Source organism: Seriola dumerili, unplaced genomic scaffold (genome assembly GCF_002260705.1).
Source record: "Seriola dumerili isolate Sdu_G_001 unplaced genomic scaffold, Sdu_1.0 BDQW01000078.1, whole genome shotgun sequence".
Taxonomy (NCBI): Eukaryota; Metazoa; Chordata; class Actinopteri; order Carangiformes; family Carangidae; genus Seriola; species Seriola dumerili.
The window spans coordinates 578,595-592,115 of record NW_019174333.1 but is presented as its reverse complement, the minus strand read 5'-3'; the positions used below and the strand labels follow the sequence as shown (position 1 = coordinate 592,115).

Sequence of the window (13,521 nt, the reverse complement as noted above, 5' to 3'; positions counted from 1 at the left end):
AGAAGGTCTATTGTGCATTCAGAACGTGTTTCTGATAGAAACACCTTGTGTTTAAATCAGTATCATGTGGAAGGAAACACTTCTCAAAATACTGTTTACAATCATGGTGTAGTGTAAATGCATCATACCTGGATTCATCTGAGGTTTGTCAAATTCATATTCATATTCTAATTTTATGTCTATGATGCAAAAAATGCCATGAATGTTATTTATATAGCATATGATTATTATTCGTACGGCTATTTCAAAAAACAAAGTTCCTAAGAACTGTTCTCATGTCTAATGAGGTGAAGGATCTTAGTTGTCATTCATTGTGTTGATGAGGTCGTACCAGAGTGAGTTTGTGCTGCTCGGCCAGCAGCTGAGGCTGGTAGCTCTGCACAGAGACCTGAGCCAGTCTCTGAGCCACCTCTGCAAGCCAGTTCAGCACCTCTACCTCCTCCTCTCCAAACAGCTGAGCGTTGGCCAGCGCCTGCTCCAACAGGCCTGCCCGCCTGGAGCACCAATCAGCGAGCTCCGAGTGACCTGACCTCACCGCCCCCACGCGCTCGCTTAACCAATCGCGGTCTGCCGCGCAACTGAGCGGCGTCAGCGATTGGCTGAGGGCCTCGAGGTGGTCAACCTCGGCTTCTCGTGAGGACACGTCATCTTGGAGCGCCTGGGAAGTGCATGTGTGTTTTTGTTTGGTTGTGAGAGTGTGTGTGTGTGTGTGTGAGAGAGAGAGTGAGTGCGTGTGTGAGTGTGTGTGTGTGTAATGGGAAGATGAAGGGATGTGAGATAAGAAAAGCAAAACAACAGAAAAACAGATGGATAAAAACTCATAATATGAGCATGCAAATGACAAATCATAGAACAGGAAATCATAAACATCAATGATGAATGAGAAAAACAACTTAAAAACTTGACACAACTGAAATGAAAACAAGAAACTCAACTTGACATGAATAAATCAAGACATGGACTTGTAAGAAGACGTGTTTGGGTTGTAAATAAACGCTCTGTGATTCTTGTGCCGTATTGTTGTTCTTCCAGCACTGAGTTAGATCATGGTGGGATAGTACCTTGTGCTTGGTGATCTGCTGCGTGATCTTGGCCGTCTGGGTTCCCATGGGCTCGGCGGAGCTCAGGCGTCTCTCGGTGGTGCTCAGCCATTCTCCCAGTGGCTCCAGGGCTTCATGGAACTGAAGAGCCAGAACCTGCAGCTCCTCCAATTGCCTCTGCCTGAGGGACGAGAGCGGGGGTGGGGGCGGGGGCAAAGATACCAAGAGATGAAGTGGAGGAGGCAGAGAGCTTTTATTGGCATTTTATTGCTTTCGCTCTTCAAATTGGGCCTGATTTTGTGTCATACAGCTGTCACTTTTATTGTAAACACAATTTATTAAATATTTATGAGATTTTCATGATATATTATTAAATATTAAAGAATTTCATAAAGTGATAAAGTGTATTATTTGTGTGTTGGAGACAGAGAGAAAGTGCGCTTTGTGGGTCAGTGACAAGCGTCTCACAGTGTATATACAGATAGCAGAGGTGTGTGTGTGTTATTGTTTATAGAAGACGATGTAATGAATTCAAGAGTGTTTTTATATCACAGCCATGAAAGTGTTGTAAACATTTTAAATGCTGTTTCCTCTTTTCATGAACACACATATCTGCTCTGTTGCTGTGTTCTGCATGTGTGTTGTAAAAGAAACTCTACTTTCCCTGGTGAACAGAATCTCCTCTGAAATGACTTGTCGACCACAGAAACCAATAGTAATGATACAATTCTTTCTTTAAATATAGTGGAGTTGTACAGAGCCACCCAGAGATGAAATGAGAAAACAGGAAATAACCACAAGACAACATGCTGTTGAGGTAAACCACTGATTACTTTCCCAAACCACATATTCACAGCTAGACAAATCTGTCACGTTTTGTTTCTGTGATATTATCTGTGCTGAAAGGACACAATGGACAGATCTGATGTTTTTAAAGAGTCGAAATGATCTGAAGAGATTCTCAGGGAGGCCACGAGTGCCATACGATACCTCAGTAATTACAGGGAATAAGTACAGGGAAATTCCTTATTCTTTTCTCACTCCTCAGGGAGGTCAGAGATCAACTTAGAGACCCAGGTCCTCCCCACCCTGAAAACCCCCTGCATTGTAAAGGAGACTGACCTGCCGCTGGCCTTGTCCAGCAGGTCAGTCCATCTCTCTGCCAGACTGTGGAGCTGAGTCTGGATCTTCTCTCGGTCCTGAGTGTCCGCCGTGGCTGCGATCCGCTCTCCTTCGGCGCGGATCATCTCCACCGTCGGCCGGCGGTCGTCTAACAATCTCTGGAGCAGCTGGAGGAAGAGAAATATATAATATTTAGTCTAACATAACACAGTTAGATGTAACAACAACACAAACCGCAGCCTCACTAATGACTATTAAATTAAATCAACAACGCTCTCAACAATGATAACCTTCATAAAGTTAGGATTTATTGCAGAGTTGTTGAGTTAGACTGAATTAGTTTAGCTAGGTGCACCTAATAAAGTGTTGACTGAGTGTACATTGCCTAATTAAATTTGATAGAAATCTTTTTTTCTGTCAACAGATCTACACAAATTTAAGATCTAATCCCTCTATGTTTGCAAATAGAGGCGATGTTTACACAAATCAGAAAATGTGCTTTGGAAAAATAAGTCATCTCTGCTCTAACAAGGCAGAATAATTCTTTTTCTTTACTGCATTAGTGTCTGAGGCGTAGAATACCTTCATTGTTTGGGAGAATTTATTATTTTGCTAAAACAGAAGTTGACACGTTTTCCATTGCCAACCTTCTCTCCCTTTTTACAGGAGCTCAAACAAAACTCATCAATAATTAGCTCGTTAAACCTTTTATCAACGTGTCATCAAAGGACTCAGGTAAGTGCATATCTTTTAAAAATTCAGTTTTACATATGAATTATTAAACATTTAATTAGAGTAGGTGCAACCTTTTAAAAGGTAGATACACAACAAACTTTTATTCACCTTACAAAAAAACAACACGCATTAAACTGACTTCCTTCCCTCTCTCTCTGCTTTGAGTTCAGCTCTTCTCCACAGTTTACTCTCTTTTTCAGCCAAACGCCGACAACGCTCTCCGTCACGGATGTAAACACGTGTGATTGATTGCTGGCCAAGACTAGAGCACTCTTATGTGCACAAACACAGGAAGTGTATGTTGGATAAACAGGGAAAACTGTGAGTGTGTCTGAAAACAATACAAATCCACCATACGTGCGTGTGTGTGTGTGTGTGTGTGTCTGTTTTTATGCCAGTCTGACTGGCAGACGGTCAACTGGGACCGTTCGGATGCCAGGCAGACGGATCATTGAGTGTGTGTATGTGTGTTTGTGTGTGTACTTGTCATTCAAATATCTATTGTTAGTGGTTAAAGGACACTGAGGACATCTGAATTAAATCAACCTGTCTGACGGATAGAAGAATGTTTCTCACAACAATGTTTGGAAAATAAAATAATCTAGAAAAATGGAAAGTGAAAATTCAAATCCACTTAATTTATTCCGACAGGACACTTCAAAGACAGAAGGAAGTGGGAGGCAGAAGCTAAGAGCTTAATGATCAGCGCTTCAAATCCCCAAAATGGAAAATATGAGCAGACTGAAAAACACACATCAAAATGTGCCCTCACTGCCCTGAAGAGAGACATTTAAGCTGCTTTAAGTGCATCTCCCTGTTCTCTGTTGATACCCTTTCATTGCGTTATTACACGTGAAAGTGGATTTTATTTTACACCTTGTCGTCCTTTGTCGTACCTTTTGTTCTTGGATCTGGGCCTTGACCACACGGTACTCGGCAGAAGGAGGTTTCTGATTGGCCACCAGCTCCTCTGTGTCGCTCAGCCAGCTTAGCAGAGGCTCCAGAGCATCCTGGAATTTCCCACAATGCAACAAGGCCTCCTGCAGTTGGGCGATCCGCTCTGCCACCTGAGAAACAGGAGAGTAAAACCCAAAGCTTGAAACTGCGAGAAACAGGAGCCGCGGTGCTGTTCTCTGTTTTATATATCAGTGTTGTACGTCTCCAGGTGTTGCACGGGTGTCGAGCCGTACCCGCTTGTTGAGTGAGTTCCATCGGAGGTTGGTTGTCTCCAGGTCGTGCTCCAGCGCCTGGGTGTCGGTGTGTTTTGCGGCGCTCTGGATCAGACCCTGACCCACTGCGTTGACGTGCTGCAGCTTGGGTTGAATGCTGTCCACCTGTTCTCTCTCCACAGCCTGGCAGAGGGAAACAGACAGACAGGGGACGTCATTAATTGATTGGCTGACTCACTCATTGTATCATTAAAGAACGAATAAAAGGCAAGAGAAGAAGAAGTATGCATGAGGAGAAAGTACAGGAATACACCAGTCAGCAGTCAGAAATACACCACACATTCAATCTGCGTGACGACAAATGGGAGTGAATTGTCCCACATTACGTTCCTACATATAGAAGCGAGTGGATATTAGGAGGTGAAAGACAGACAGAGGGATGTGCAGAGATAAGAGAGGAGTGGGAGACAGGAAGGGGGCTGGAGAAATGAGGGTGGAGGGAGGAGGAAAAAAGAGGAGGGGGAGAAAGGGGATTATGGGGATTAGAGGGCTTGACGAGTAAGGGGCTAGCTGCAAAAGGCTGAGTCGACAGCACACACACATTGTAGAGTACACTAACACACTGCATGGGTGCACACAACCTTCACTTAATCACACACAAGCAGACACACAGACCTACACTAGCACACGCACAACTTCACTTGTCTGGCCACATTACTCACACACACACGTCACAGCGGAGGGCTGGAGCCATCTTGTGATGACAATAGAAGCAGCCATCCGACAGTAAACACAACCAGACTTGACTTCCCTGGACGAAAAAGACCAAACAGCAGCCAACACAGCTCCTCTCTCACAGTAAATCTGTGTCGCTACTGTATCCAAAAACACACAGCAGTGCTTCTCAAAGCTCGGTCCGGGGCCCTACCTGGGTCGTTGGGGAGATTGTGGAGGTCCAAATCGACTCAAAGGACTATTAATATTCATACACACAAAAATTCATCTATTATCATTATTAAGAATCAATAAGTCATTTATCAAGTAAGAATACCACGTATCCGCTGGTTCTAGCTTCATGAATGTAACAATTTGCTGCTTTTCTCCATTTTATTTAATTATGAATTGAAAATATTTGTTTTTTTGAAGAAGTGATAGCTCTTTCATAACATCACTTATGACACTTTGTATATCGGTCATTTTGTGGATTAAGTGATCAATAGAGAAATCTATAAAAATGATGAGTTACAGCACAATCAATATTAAGGCCCTGTTACAAAACGGTATCACTTCTTCAACTTTACTTTATTTCATAATATCTGACCTATAAAATGTTTTTCTAGTCTGGTTTGTTCATGTTGTTTTTCTAACGGGGTAAACAGTCTGGTTTTCACTAGACTTGTTCTTGCTGAGAAGAAAAACAACCCCAAACCAACAGCTAATGCAATAAATGTCAGAAAATAAAGTTATGCTAAATTCCTGTAAACCATCCTGATGTATTCAACAATTTGCCAAATCCACAAAACAACTTTCACAATTTCACGACGGGATTTCACCAACTCCCTGACCAAAGGGAAGACTGTAAACCACCACCAGGGAAATTCTTTTCATTTGGTCATTTCTGGGTAAAATTCCCATCAAATGGGGGTCTCTGGCAACAATGCGGTAGGTCGCTGACATGAAAACCTTTGAGAAGTCTTGACATTCAGAATAGGCCCACAGAGGGAGAATTGGGGCTGGTGGTTTGTGATGCTGCGGCAGCCAAACCCCAACGGCCACACAAAGAGACAGAGTAACACACATGTATACACACACACACACACACACACACACACACACACAAATAACCAGACACACACACGATTTTGGTAAATCCAAAGCCTGGGGAAAAATAGCTGGTGTGACATTACTGGGGGGTGGGGGAGGTGGGGGAGGTGGGGTGCAGGCAAAGTGAAGGAGAGGGAAAATGTGAAAATGAGGGTTTGGGTTTCAGTGTAATACCACTATGGCCTGGAAGAGAATCACAAAAAAGCTTCAACACTCTTGGGTGTCCAACACTGAAATGATCACAACCCACTGCACAAATCCAGCAGAAATAAAAACATCTGAAAAATTCATTTTCACCACAAAACGTAAAAGATGTTCATGTGAAAATATCTTGTTGCATGTTCCATCAAATCCCACCTACAACGTCCAACACAGAACCAGCTGACAGACTAGTGGGAGATCTCAGAGGGGACCAGTGGACTGGAGAGTCCACATGTTTCAGCAAGTTCAAGCCAAAAATGAAGCCCAAGTATCACCAGTCAGAAACAGAAGTGTTTGACATTATATTTAAGTGCAGAATGAGTGTGAATGAGTGTGAATGAGTGTGAATGAGTGTGAATGAGTGTGAATGAGTGTGAATGAGTGCTTTTCCTCCGTCACTATTCAGAACACATTTGTCTGTATTTAAAAGCTTTAAAGCTTTTATGATGTGCTGGGGATGTTTACAGACCCGCTGACTTAATGCTGGAGTTACTCTTGTCGATGGAAGTGGTTGAGCTGGAACGTGTTTCTGAGTCTCTGCAGTGGGTCATAATCAAAGGCTTTACAGGTTTCTGCTCATCTGGTTTAAATATGGCATCAAACTGCAGGTTATCCACGCCAAGGCTGTGTGTGTTTGTGTGTTTGTGTGCGTGTAGTGTGCAGAAGTGTAAATCAATGTGCGTAATTATGTGTGTGAAAAGAAATGATTAAGTGCTCCACAGGTATGAATCTGTGTGCAAGATTATATATGAATGAGCAATGTGTGTGTGTGTGTGTGTGTATGTTCCTGTCCAGTTTGGACACAGCTGTGTTGTGGTGATGGGCGTCATAGTTGCTTGGAACAGGAAGTCTGTCGGCCAGAACAACAATGACTGTAGCCATGACCCACTCCACCCTGCGCCTGGTGTGTGTGTGTGTGTGTGTGTGTGTGTGTGTGTGTGTGTGTGTGTGTGTGTGTGTCAGAGATAGAGGGGAACAGAAAAGGAAAAAAACAGGGAAAGTATAGCCATTCATCACCTAAACATACACTGGGATGTATCTAAACATGTTATAGGTTCTCCCACCTCTTCTTCTTTCTTGTGTCACTCTCTATGTGTTTTTTTTTTTTTCTCTGTCTCGGTTTCACTCGCCCTCTCTGCTCTTCCTCTCTCTCTCTCCAGCTCAGAGTGGTTGAATCCACTAAAGCAGAGCTCTGGAAAATGTCCCACATACTTGTCATTCCTCCCCACCTCAGCCAGCACGCAGCAACACACGCACACACTCTTGACTGAGCTAACTTAACTATCGCTACCAGGCTTGTCATCCTTCTGCCTCCTCCTCCTCCTCCTCCTCCTCTACCTCTCATCATGTCATCGCTCATCCCTCTACCTCTTCTCTTTCCTCTTGCTCCCCCGACCACAGCTGCCTCCTCTTTCCTCCCATCATTCTCTTTTGTCCTGCTCCGTGTGGACCGCAAACCCACACTGGCTTTCTCACTTCAGCCGCAGATCAGTGTGGACAGGCGATAACAACACCGGGATGAAAGTAGATCTGACTGAAGCTGGGGAAGGGATGTGAGAGCCTGATACCGGCTGGTTACACTGTCATCAGTTAGGAAGCTGGTGAAATGTTAGAGATGATGAAAGTCAACAGTTTTCTTTCCGTGCCGGTCGAAGAAACGCAGAAATTTTCAAGAGCACAGATTTTTGTCTCATTATAAGAGTCAGGCTGTCGGTTACATTCAGATAAGTTTGGCCAATTTTGTCCTTTTCAGACTGATGAGTCTGACAATTCATGAGTTTGATACTTTCCTGGTTTGACAAAAACATTTAGACCAAGATCCATAAACTCATGAGAGGAGAAGCCGGTAGACTGAAATGTCTGATTGAGGTGAAGATGCAGAAAAACTGTGAAAACATCCAACTCGTCACACAAGTGTTTGGACAAGATCAACAGATATCAATCAACTACTGTGGGTTTAGTCAAATAAAATATACATAGATATACATAATCTTGGCTTTTTAGTGAGCACCTTCCACTATTTTTGTACCTTTTTCAGACAAAACAACAAATCAAGAGAAAAAGCAGCAGATTAATCGATAAGGAAAATGCAGCCGGAAATTAAAGCCTCTGAAAATGTGGTTTAAAAACACTAATACAGAAATCTGTCTTGTGAAAACTGACTTTTTGATGGATTATTTTGTACTTATGTAGCATGTTTGCATGGCTTTGACCATGAGCAGCATCAGTCATGGCTTCATTAAGTGTGACGACCACAGGCCTCTCATGAAATGCCAACAGTTCTCCCACTGGTGGCAAATCAGGTCAAAGATTGTGAATGAAAGTGAAAGCACATGATTGTGAGGCTTCATGTAGAACATACATGCAGGTTAAACACATGACCTTAAGTCTAGGGAATTACAAAAGATCTAACTTTTTCTTTTGAATCTGTGAGGAGAGTGTGCGTGTACTGTATGTCTGCTGAACATGAACACATGTGCGGATGCTCTATATTTAGCCGTCATCTGTCAAGCTAATAACGCTGAGGTGAGGGCTGGCTGGGCTGATGGCGTTCGTCCAAAACATCACTCAAGGGCGATCAATTTCTTGATCAGGACAGATGAGGAACATGTAGCATAAAGGCAGAACTCTACTAATAAACACACAGAGACACAGCAGCTGCCCTTTAGCTGCTGTGTGTCTGTTGAAATAAATACAAGAAAATAAATGGAGGAAGAAAACATGCTTTGGAAATCTGATAGCATCCACAACTTGTGTCTGGGAAAAAAAAAAAAAGAAAAAAAGAAAAAAAAAAAAGCAGAACATGCATGATGTTGTTCGTTTTCAAAGCGTTTAAGTCGTTCTGCTCTGAACTGTGTCCTCTACTTTCATCCTCCTTTCCCTTCATAACTGATTTCCATAACCACATGATCGGTCTGCTTCATGAGAAGAGCTGGTGGTCATATCAGAAATATGTTGCCTCTAAAGCTGCACTCATGCCACGGCTGAAAAGACGGTGAAATAAAACTGGTATGTGATGCAGAAGAAAGACAGGAACAGAGACCTTCTCTTAGAACTGAAACATGGCAGCCATTGCACTTCAGTCCAACCAGTAATAACATAGCTATCAGCCTGTCCCACACCTCCTCCCTCACCCCTCTCTCCCTCTCTTCCTGCCTCTGCCTTCGTCTCTCACTCTCTTCCTGTCTTTCAACCCTCATCCTTCCTCACTCCTCCTTTCTCTTTCAATGGAACGAGGAACGAGGCGAGGAAGGAAACGGTAGAAATCTGTTTCCAAACTAACCTCGATGGGGGAGAACTATTTCCCCGGGAGAAGCTTCGCTTTAAGCCACAGACTGACCGACCTCCGACACAGGGATAGAGAGGTTAATGGGTTAATAAATCCCATTTGAAAACAGAGTCCTTATTTGAACATCAACATACGGACACAAATCTCATGCAAATGTGGCCTGCAGTCAAATCATGCTGGCTTAAACCTTACTATCCTCTTTTTCTTCCCCTTTATTTTCCCACCATCAGTTCTTTTTCTCTTTTAGGGATTCATTTTTCTCAACACACACATCATTTTCCTTTATTCACAGAGAACTGTTTTTCCACATATTTGTGGGATTTTCGTGCTGCTAATCAACTCCCTGTGAGACGGACAAAGAGAGAGTAATATATGATTTTCTTTTCTTTTTTTTTTGTTTTTGGATTCTTGGAAACGTATTCATATCTAACAGGAGACCACTGCTCCACCATTTTTAAGAGCTCTATTGTCTTGCTGATGTCGCTGTGAGAGAGGGGGGGGAGTGATGCAGCAGCAGAGGCAGACACAAAAATATAAGAATATGCAAAATCATTGAAAAACGCTTCAAATATTTGATCTACTTTTTACATTTTAAGCGCAACTACATTCAATTCCAAAGGGAGATCAATGTCTTCCTGCTTTTTGCTTTCATGCTTTTCTGTGTTCCTGAACACACACCCCCTGCTCCTCTCCTCCGTCTTTCACAGGTTTATCCCGGAGGCGGTTGTTCAGAACCAGAATTATCACATCAATCAAAACGCAAATGTATGAGCCGCAGTCCTGAAGCCACCTGTTTGTCTCTCTCTCTCTCTCTCTCTGCTTCAACATCTGCCTTTCAATGCCTCTTCTTTTTCTTTTATTCCATCTTGTTTTGAAAATGATTTGGAACAAAAATGCGGTTTGTGCAGATTTCATAAGCAGAGGCGATTTGAACTAATTAAAAAAGCGTAAACCTGGCAGAAGCTGCTTATTTCCAGTGAGAGACAGGCTAAGAAAAGTTGGAAATATAAATATGCAATGTTACAAAAAAAGTTATGAAGTGCATATAAACCTTGTACACATGTATAAGACCTCTAATGACTGCATGTGATGTGTGTTTACACTCATATTTGAGCTGAATTTTAGGACTCTTTTACTCTTCTCTCTCAAAGCAGCAGCTACAAACAACAAATGCTGCTGGGTTATGAATGAAACATGTTATTTCAGAGCCGCCTGCCTCTCGATCTGCGTAGAATCTGTCATTGGTCAGTCTGTCTGTACTGTTCGCTCCCTCTCCCCGCTTCATCAAACAGCATGCAAAGCTAGTCCATCTGTCTGTCTGTCTGTTTGCGGGGCACACATACACACACCGCGCTTTAAAATGAGCTCTGTATTAATCCAAAGACCTTCTGCTTGTGTCTGCCTGCCAGCGCAGCTCTCTTATCGTTCTACTAAAGCCTCATGTTGCGCTAAAAGGTGCCCCCCCCCCTGTGAAAACAATAGCTTCCTCCACCCAACCTCCCCGTCGCCTGTCACAACTCTTTCTGTGTCTGCCTCTTTGTCTTTCTACACTCTGCCTCTGCGTCTCTGTCTACCTGTCCTCCCCATGTTCGGCACGTCTTTCCTTTTCAACGAAGTCCTATCAGCAACTTCACGTGAAAATTGCCTGGTGCTGGATTTAGTGAATGTTTTGGTTTTGCACTGGAGCGGAATATTGAAGTGGGGTGGGAGATACAAATACAGACAAACAAAGAGCTGAGAGATAGATGTGATAAAATAAATAAATAAATAAATAAATAAATAAATAAATAGTGCAATGGAGGAAAAAGAAAAAGGAAGACAGGGAAGGTGAGAGCAAAGAGAAGACAAACAGGTTAGAGAGGGCAGAGAAACAGGCAACAGAGTCACAGCTCCAGTGTTAGCCCTGGCACATTCTTATCTGATATCTAAGTTTATATTCCCCAGACAACTTCACACACTGTTTGTGTAGCCATGTTGGCAGAGGCAGCTCCCCTCACAGAGAGCTACAGTATTTACCTCTCACCTCCTTATCACAGCAACAAAACCATCCAAGCATGGAAGAGTAGAGGGGGGAGGAGAGAGGGGAGAGAACAAGAGTCAGTCAAGGGAGGGCATGGGCTGAATAAAGGGGATTTCATCACACAACAAAAGTGCATGTGTCACCTTCCAGAAATGTGGACAAAAAACTGGAGAGTCAGATTTCCAAATCGTCATCCATCATTCATTACTAAGAAAATATAAAGGGCTCAGTGTTTCTGTGGGAGCATGGTGATACTAATTTGCATACCAAGTCTCGCTGATCATTAAAGCTTTAAAAAAAACTTCTTAGAGAAAGTGTGCATTATTAAATGCTAGTTATCTTCTGTTGGGAAGAAAATTAATTGGAGCCAAGTATCATGTCTCCTTTGGTGTGAACAACTTTGTAGCTTCTGTTCAAAAGTTTGCTGCTCTGTGCGTTCAAAGACTCTCCGCTTTCTTCTGTGTTTGACCAGAGGAATCAGAATTTAACAGGTACAAAATGCTGCAAAAGCAAACCAAACACAATGTGTCTCCAAAACCTACAGCATGAAGTACACAGAGGAAATAATACTTTTGATGTATACAAGCCTGAGGAATAGTGAGTCGTAGTTTTTGCCATTTTTGATGTTGCTACAGATCATCTGCACTACAGCTCTGTAAGGCTGTAATTCTCCTCTGCTAGATCTGAGCCTGAGTAAACATGACATCTGATTACATTAAACTGAAGCCAGAGAGGCCGTGGCTGCAGAGAGAACAAACAGATGAGGACTGATAACACATAAAGACACTAAATCAGCTACACACACAAACAAATACACACACAAATATAAATATATATATATATATATATAGTTAAGTGTACTCATAAACCTACACAGGGTAAATGAGTTGTGACAGGCCAGGCATGGAAAGTGTAATAAAACAGAAGCTACAGTTCACATCATCAGCCTGGGATCAGGAGCATCAGTGGTCACATATCACACTCTGCTTGTTCATTATATTCACAGATGAGAAATACTTAAGATTCGTTGCCTGATATTCAACTTTCACCAACAGGTTTGGAACAGGGTCACTGTGTTTTTCACTCTTAGGAAAATCATTTGATTTTAGCCACAGCCTCACGCTGTGTTTCCTTCATTTTGCATGTTTCACATGCAAAAAGAGGAACTAACAACTAACATAATGGACAGACTGCAAAAACGTTGCCTGTGACAGTCTGTGTGCAACAAAACAGGGTTCAGATCAGACAAATCTGGGCCAGACACTGAATCATAGCAGAGCCCCTAGAAAGCACGACAGGCTGTCAAACACCCTGTCACATCGAGACACATTCATATACACACACACCTTTAGATGTAGCCCACACACTCAAACACAAACACAGAGGTAGACGCGAGAGAAGTGACACTAGGCAAACAAAACACGCCGAAGACTGAATGCAGATGAATGCCGAGAGACGAGTCCGACGCACAGTCGCAGCGACAGGCCGAGCTAATCTTGCTGCATTTATAGAAGATCCATTTCAGATTCATGGCTGTGCACAGCAGTAACACTGTGGATACTGAGACACTGATTACATTCTTTGAAACCAAATCAACCCAAACAGAGAAAGCCGTCCAGACGTCTCGCTCCATGTACGAACTCCTCAAACACAGACCTTTCTCACCAATTATTTAAAACGAGTTGGAAAACTTTGTCCTGTGCTGCTGAGGAGCCTCCTGTGCACACACAGCTGGGACGTGCCCAGCACCCATGACTTTGTATGGAAACATAGCATTCTGAACTCTATATACAGACCCTGTAAACACAACAACAGCCTGCCCTTGAGATAAATGTTCTAAACTCTGCACTTGAGATCAACATTATAAGTAGGCCGCAGGCACACGCTGCTCTTTTAGCCTCACACAAAACATGTGATCAATCTCAAATATGTGCATGCACTGTAGATTAGCACTGACCCCCACCCAAACGCTCACACTCACACACACACACTGAGCGGCCGTGAGGGTAGTTTCCCATAAGTAGCAAACCCCCCTCTGAGCATCATATTGCAATCATTTAAAGCCCTACTACTGAAACACAACTAGCTAATTATGGTGTCTACATACCTTCACCCCCCCCC

General features: G+C 43.0%; 1 protein-coding gene across 1 annotated transcript in view; it reads right to left on the bottom strand.

Moving 5' to 3' along the window:
- LOC111220828 (microtubule-actin cross-linking factor 1-like) overlaps positions 1-13,521 on the bottom strand; it is a 114,709-nt gene that overhangs the window by 27,573 nt on the left and 73,615 nt on the right. Inside the window, exons 63-67 of the mRNA XM_022744065.1 lie at positions 4,088-4,249; positions 3,794-3,964; positions 2,163-2,329; positions 1,062-1,221; positions 332-658 (exon numbers count right to left, since the gene is read on the bottom strand). Coding sequence (XP_022599786.1) covers positions 332-658; positions 1,062-1,221; positions 2,163-2,329; positions 3,794-3,964; positions 4,088-4,249 — 987 coding nt within the window. The remainder of the gene's footprint in view (positions 1-331; positions 659-1,061; positions 1,222-2,162; positions 2,330-3,793; positions 3,965-4,087; positions 4,250-13,521) is intronic.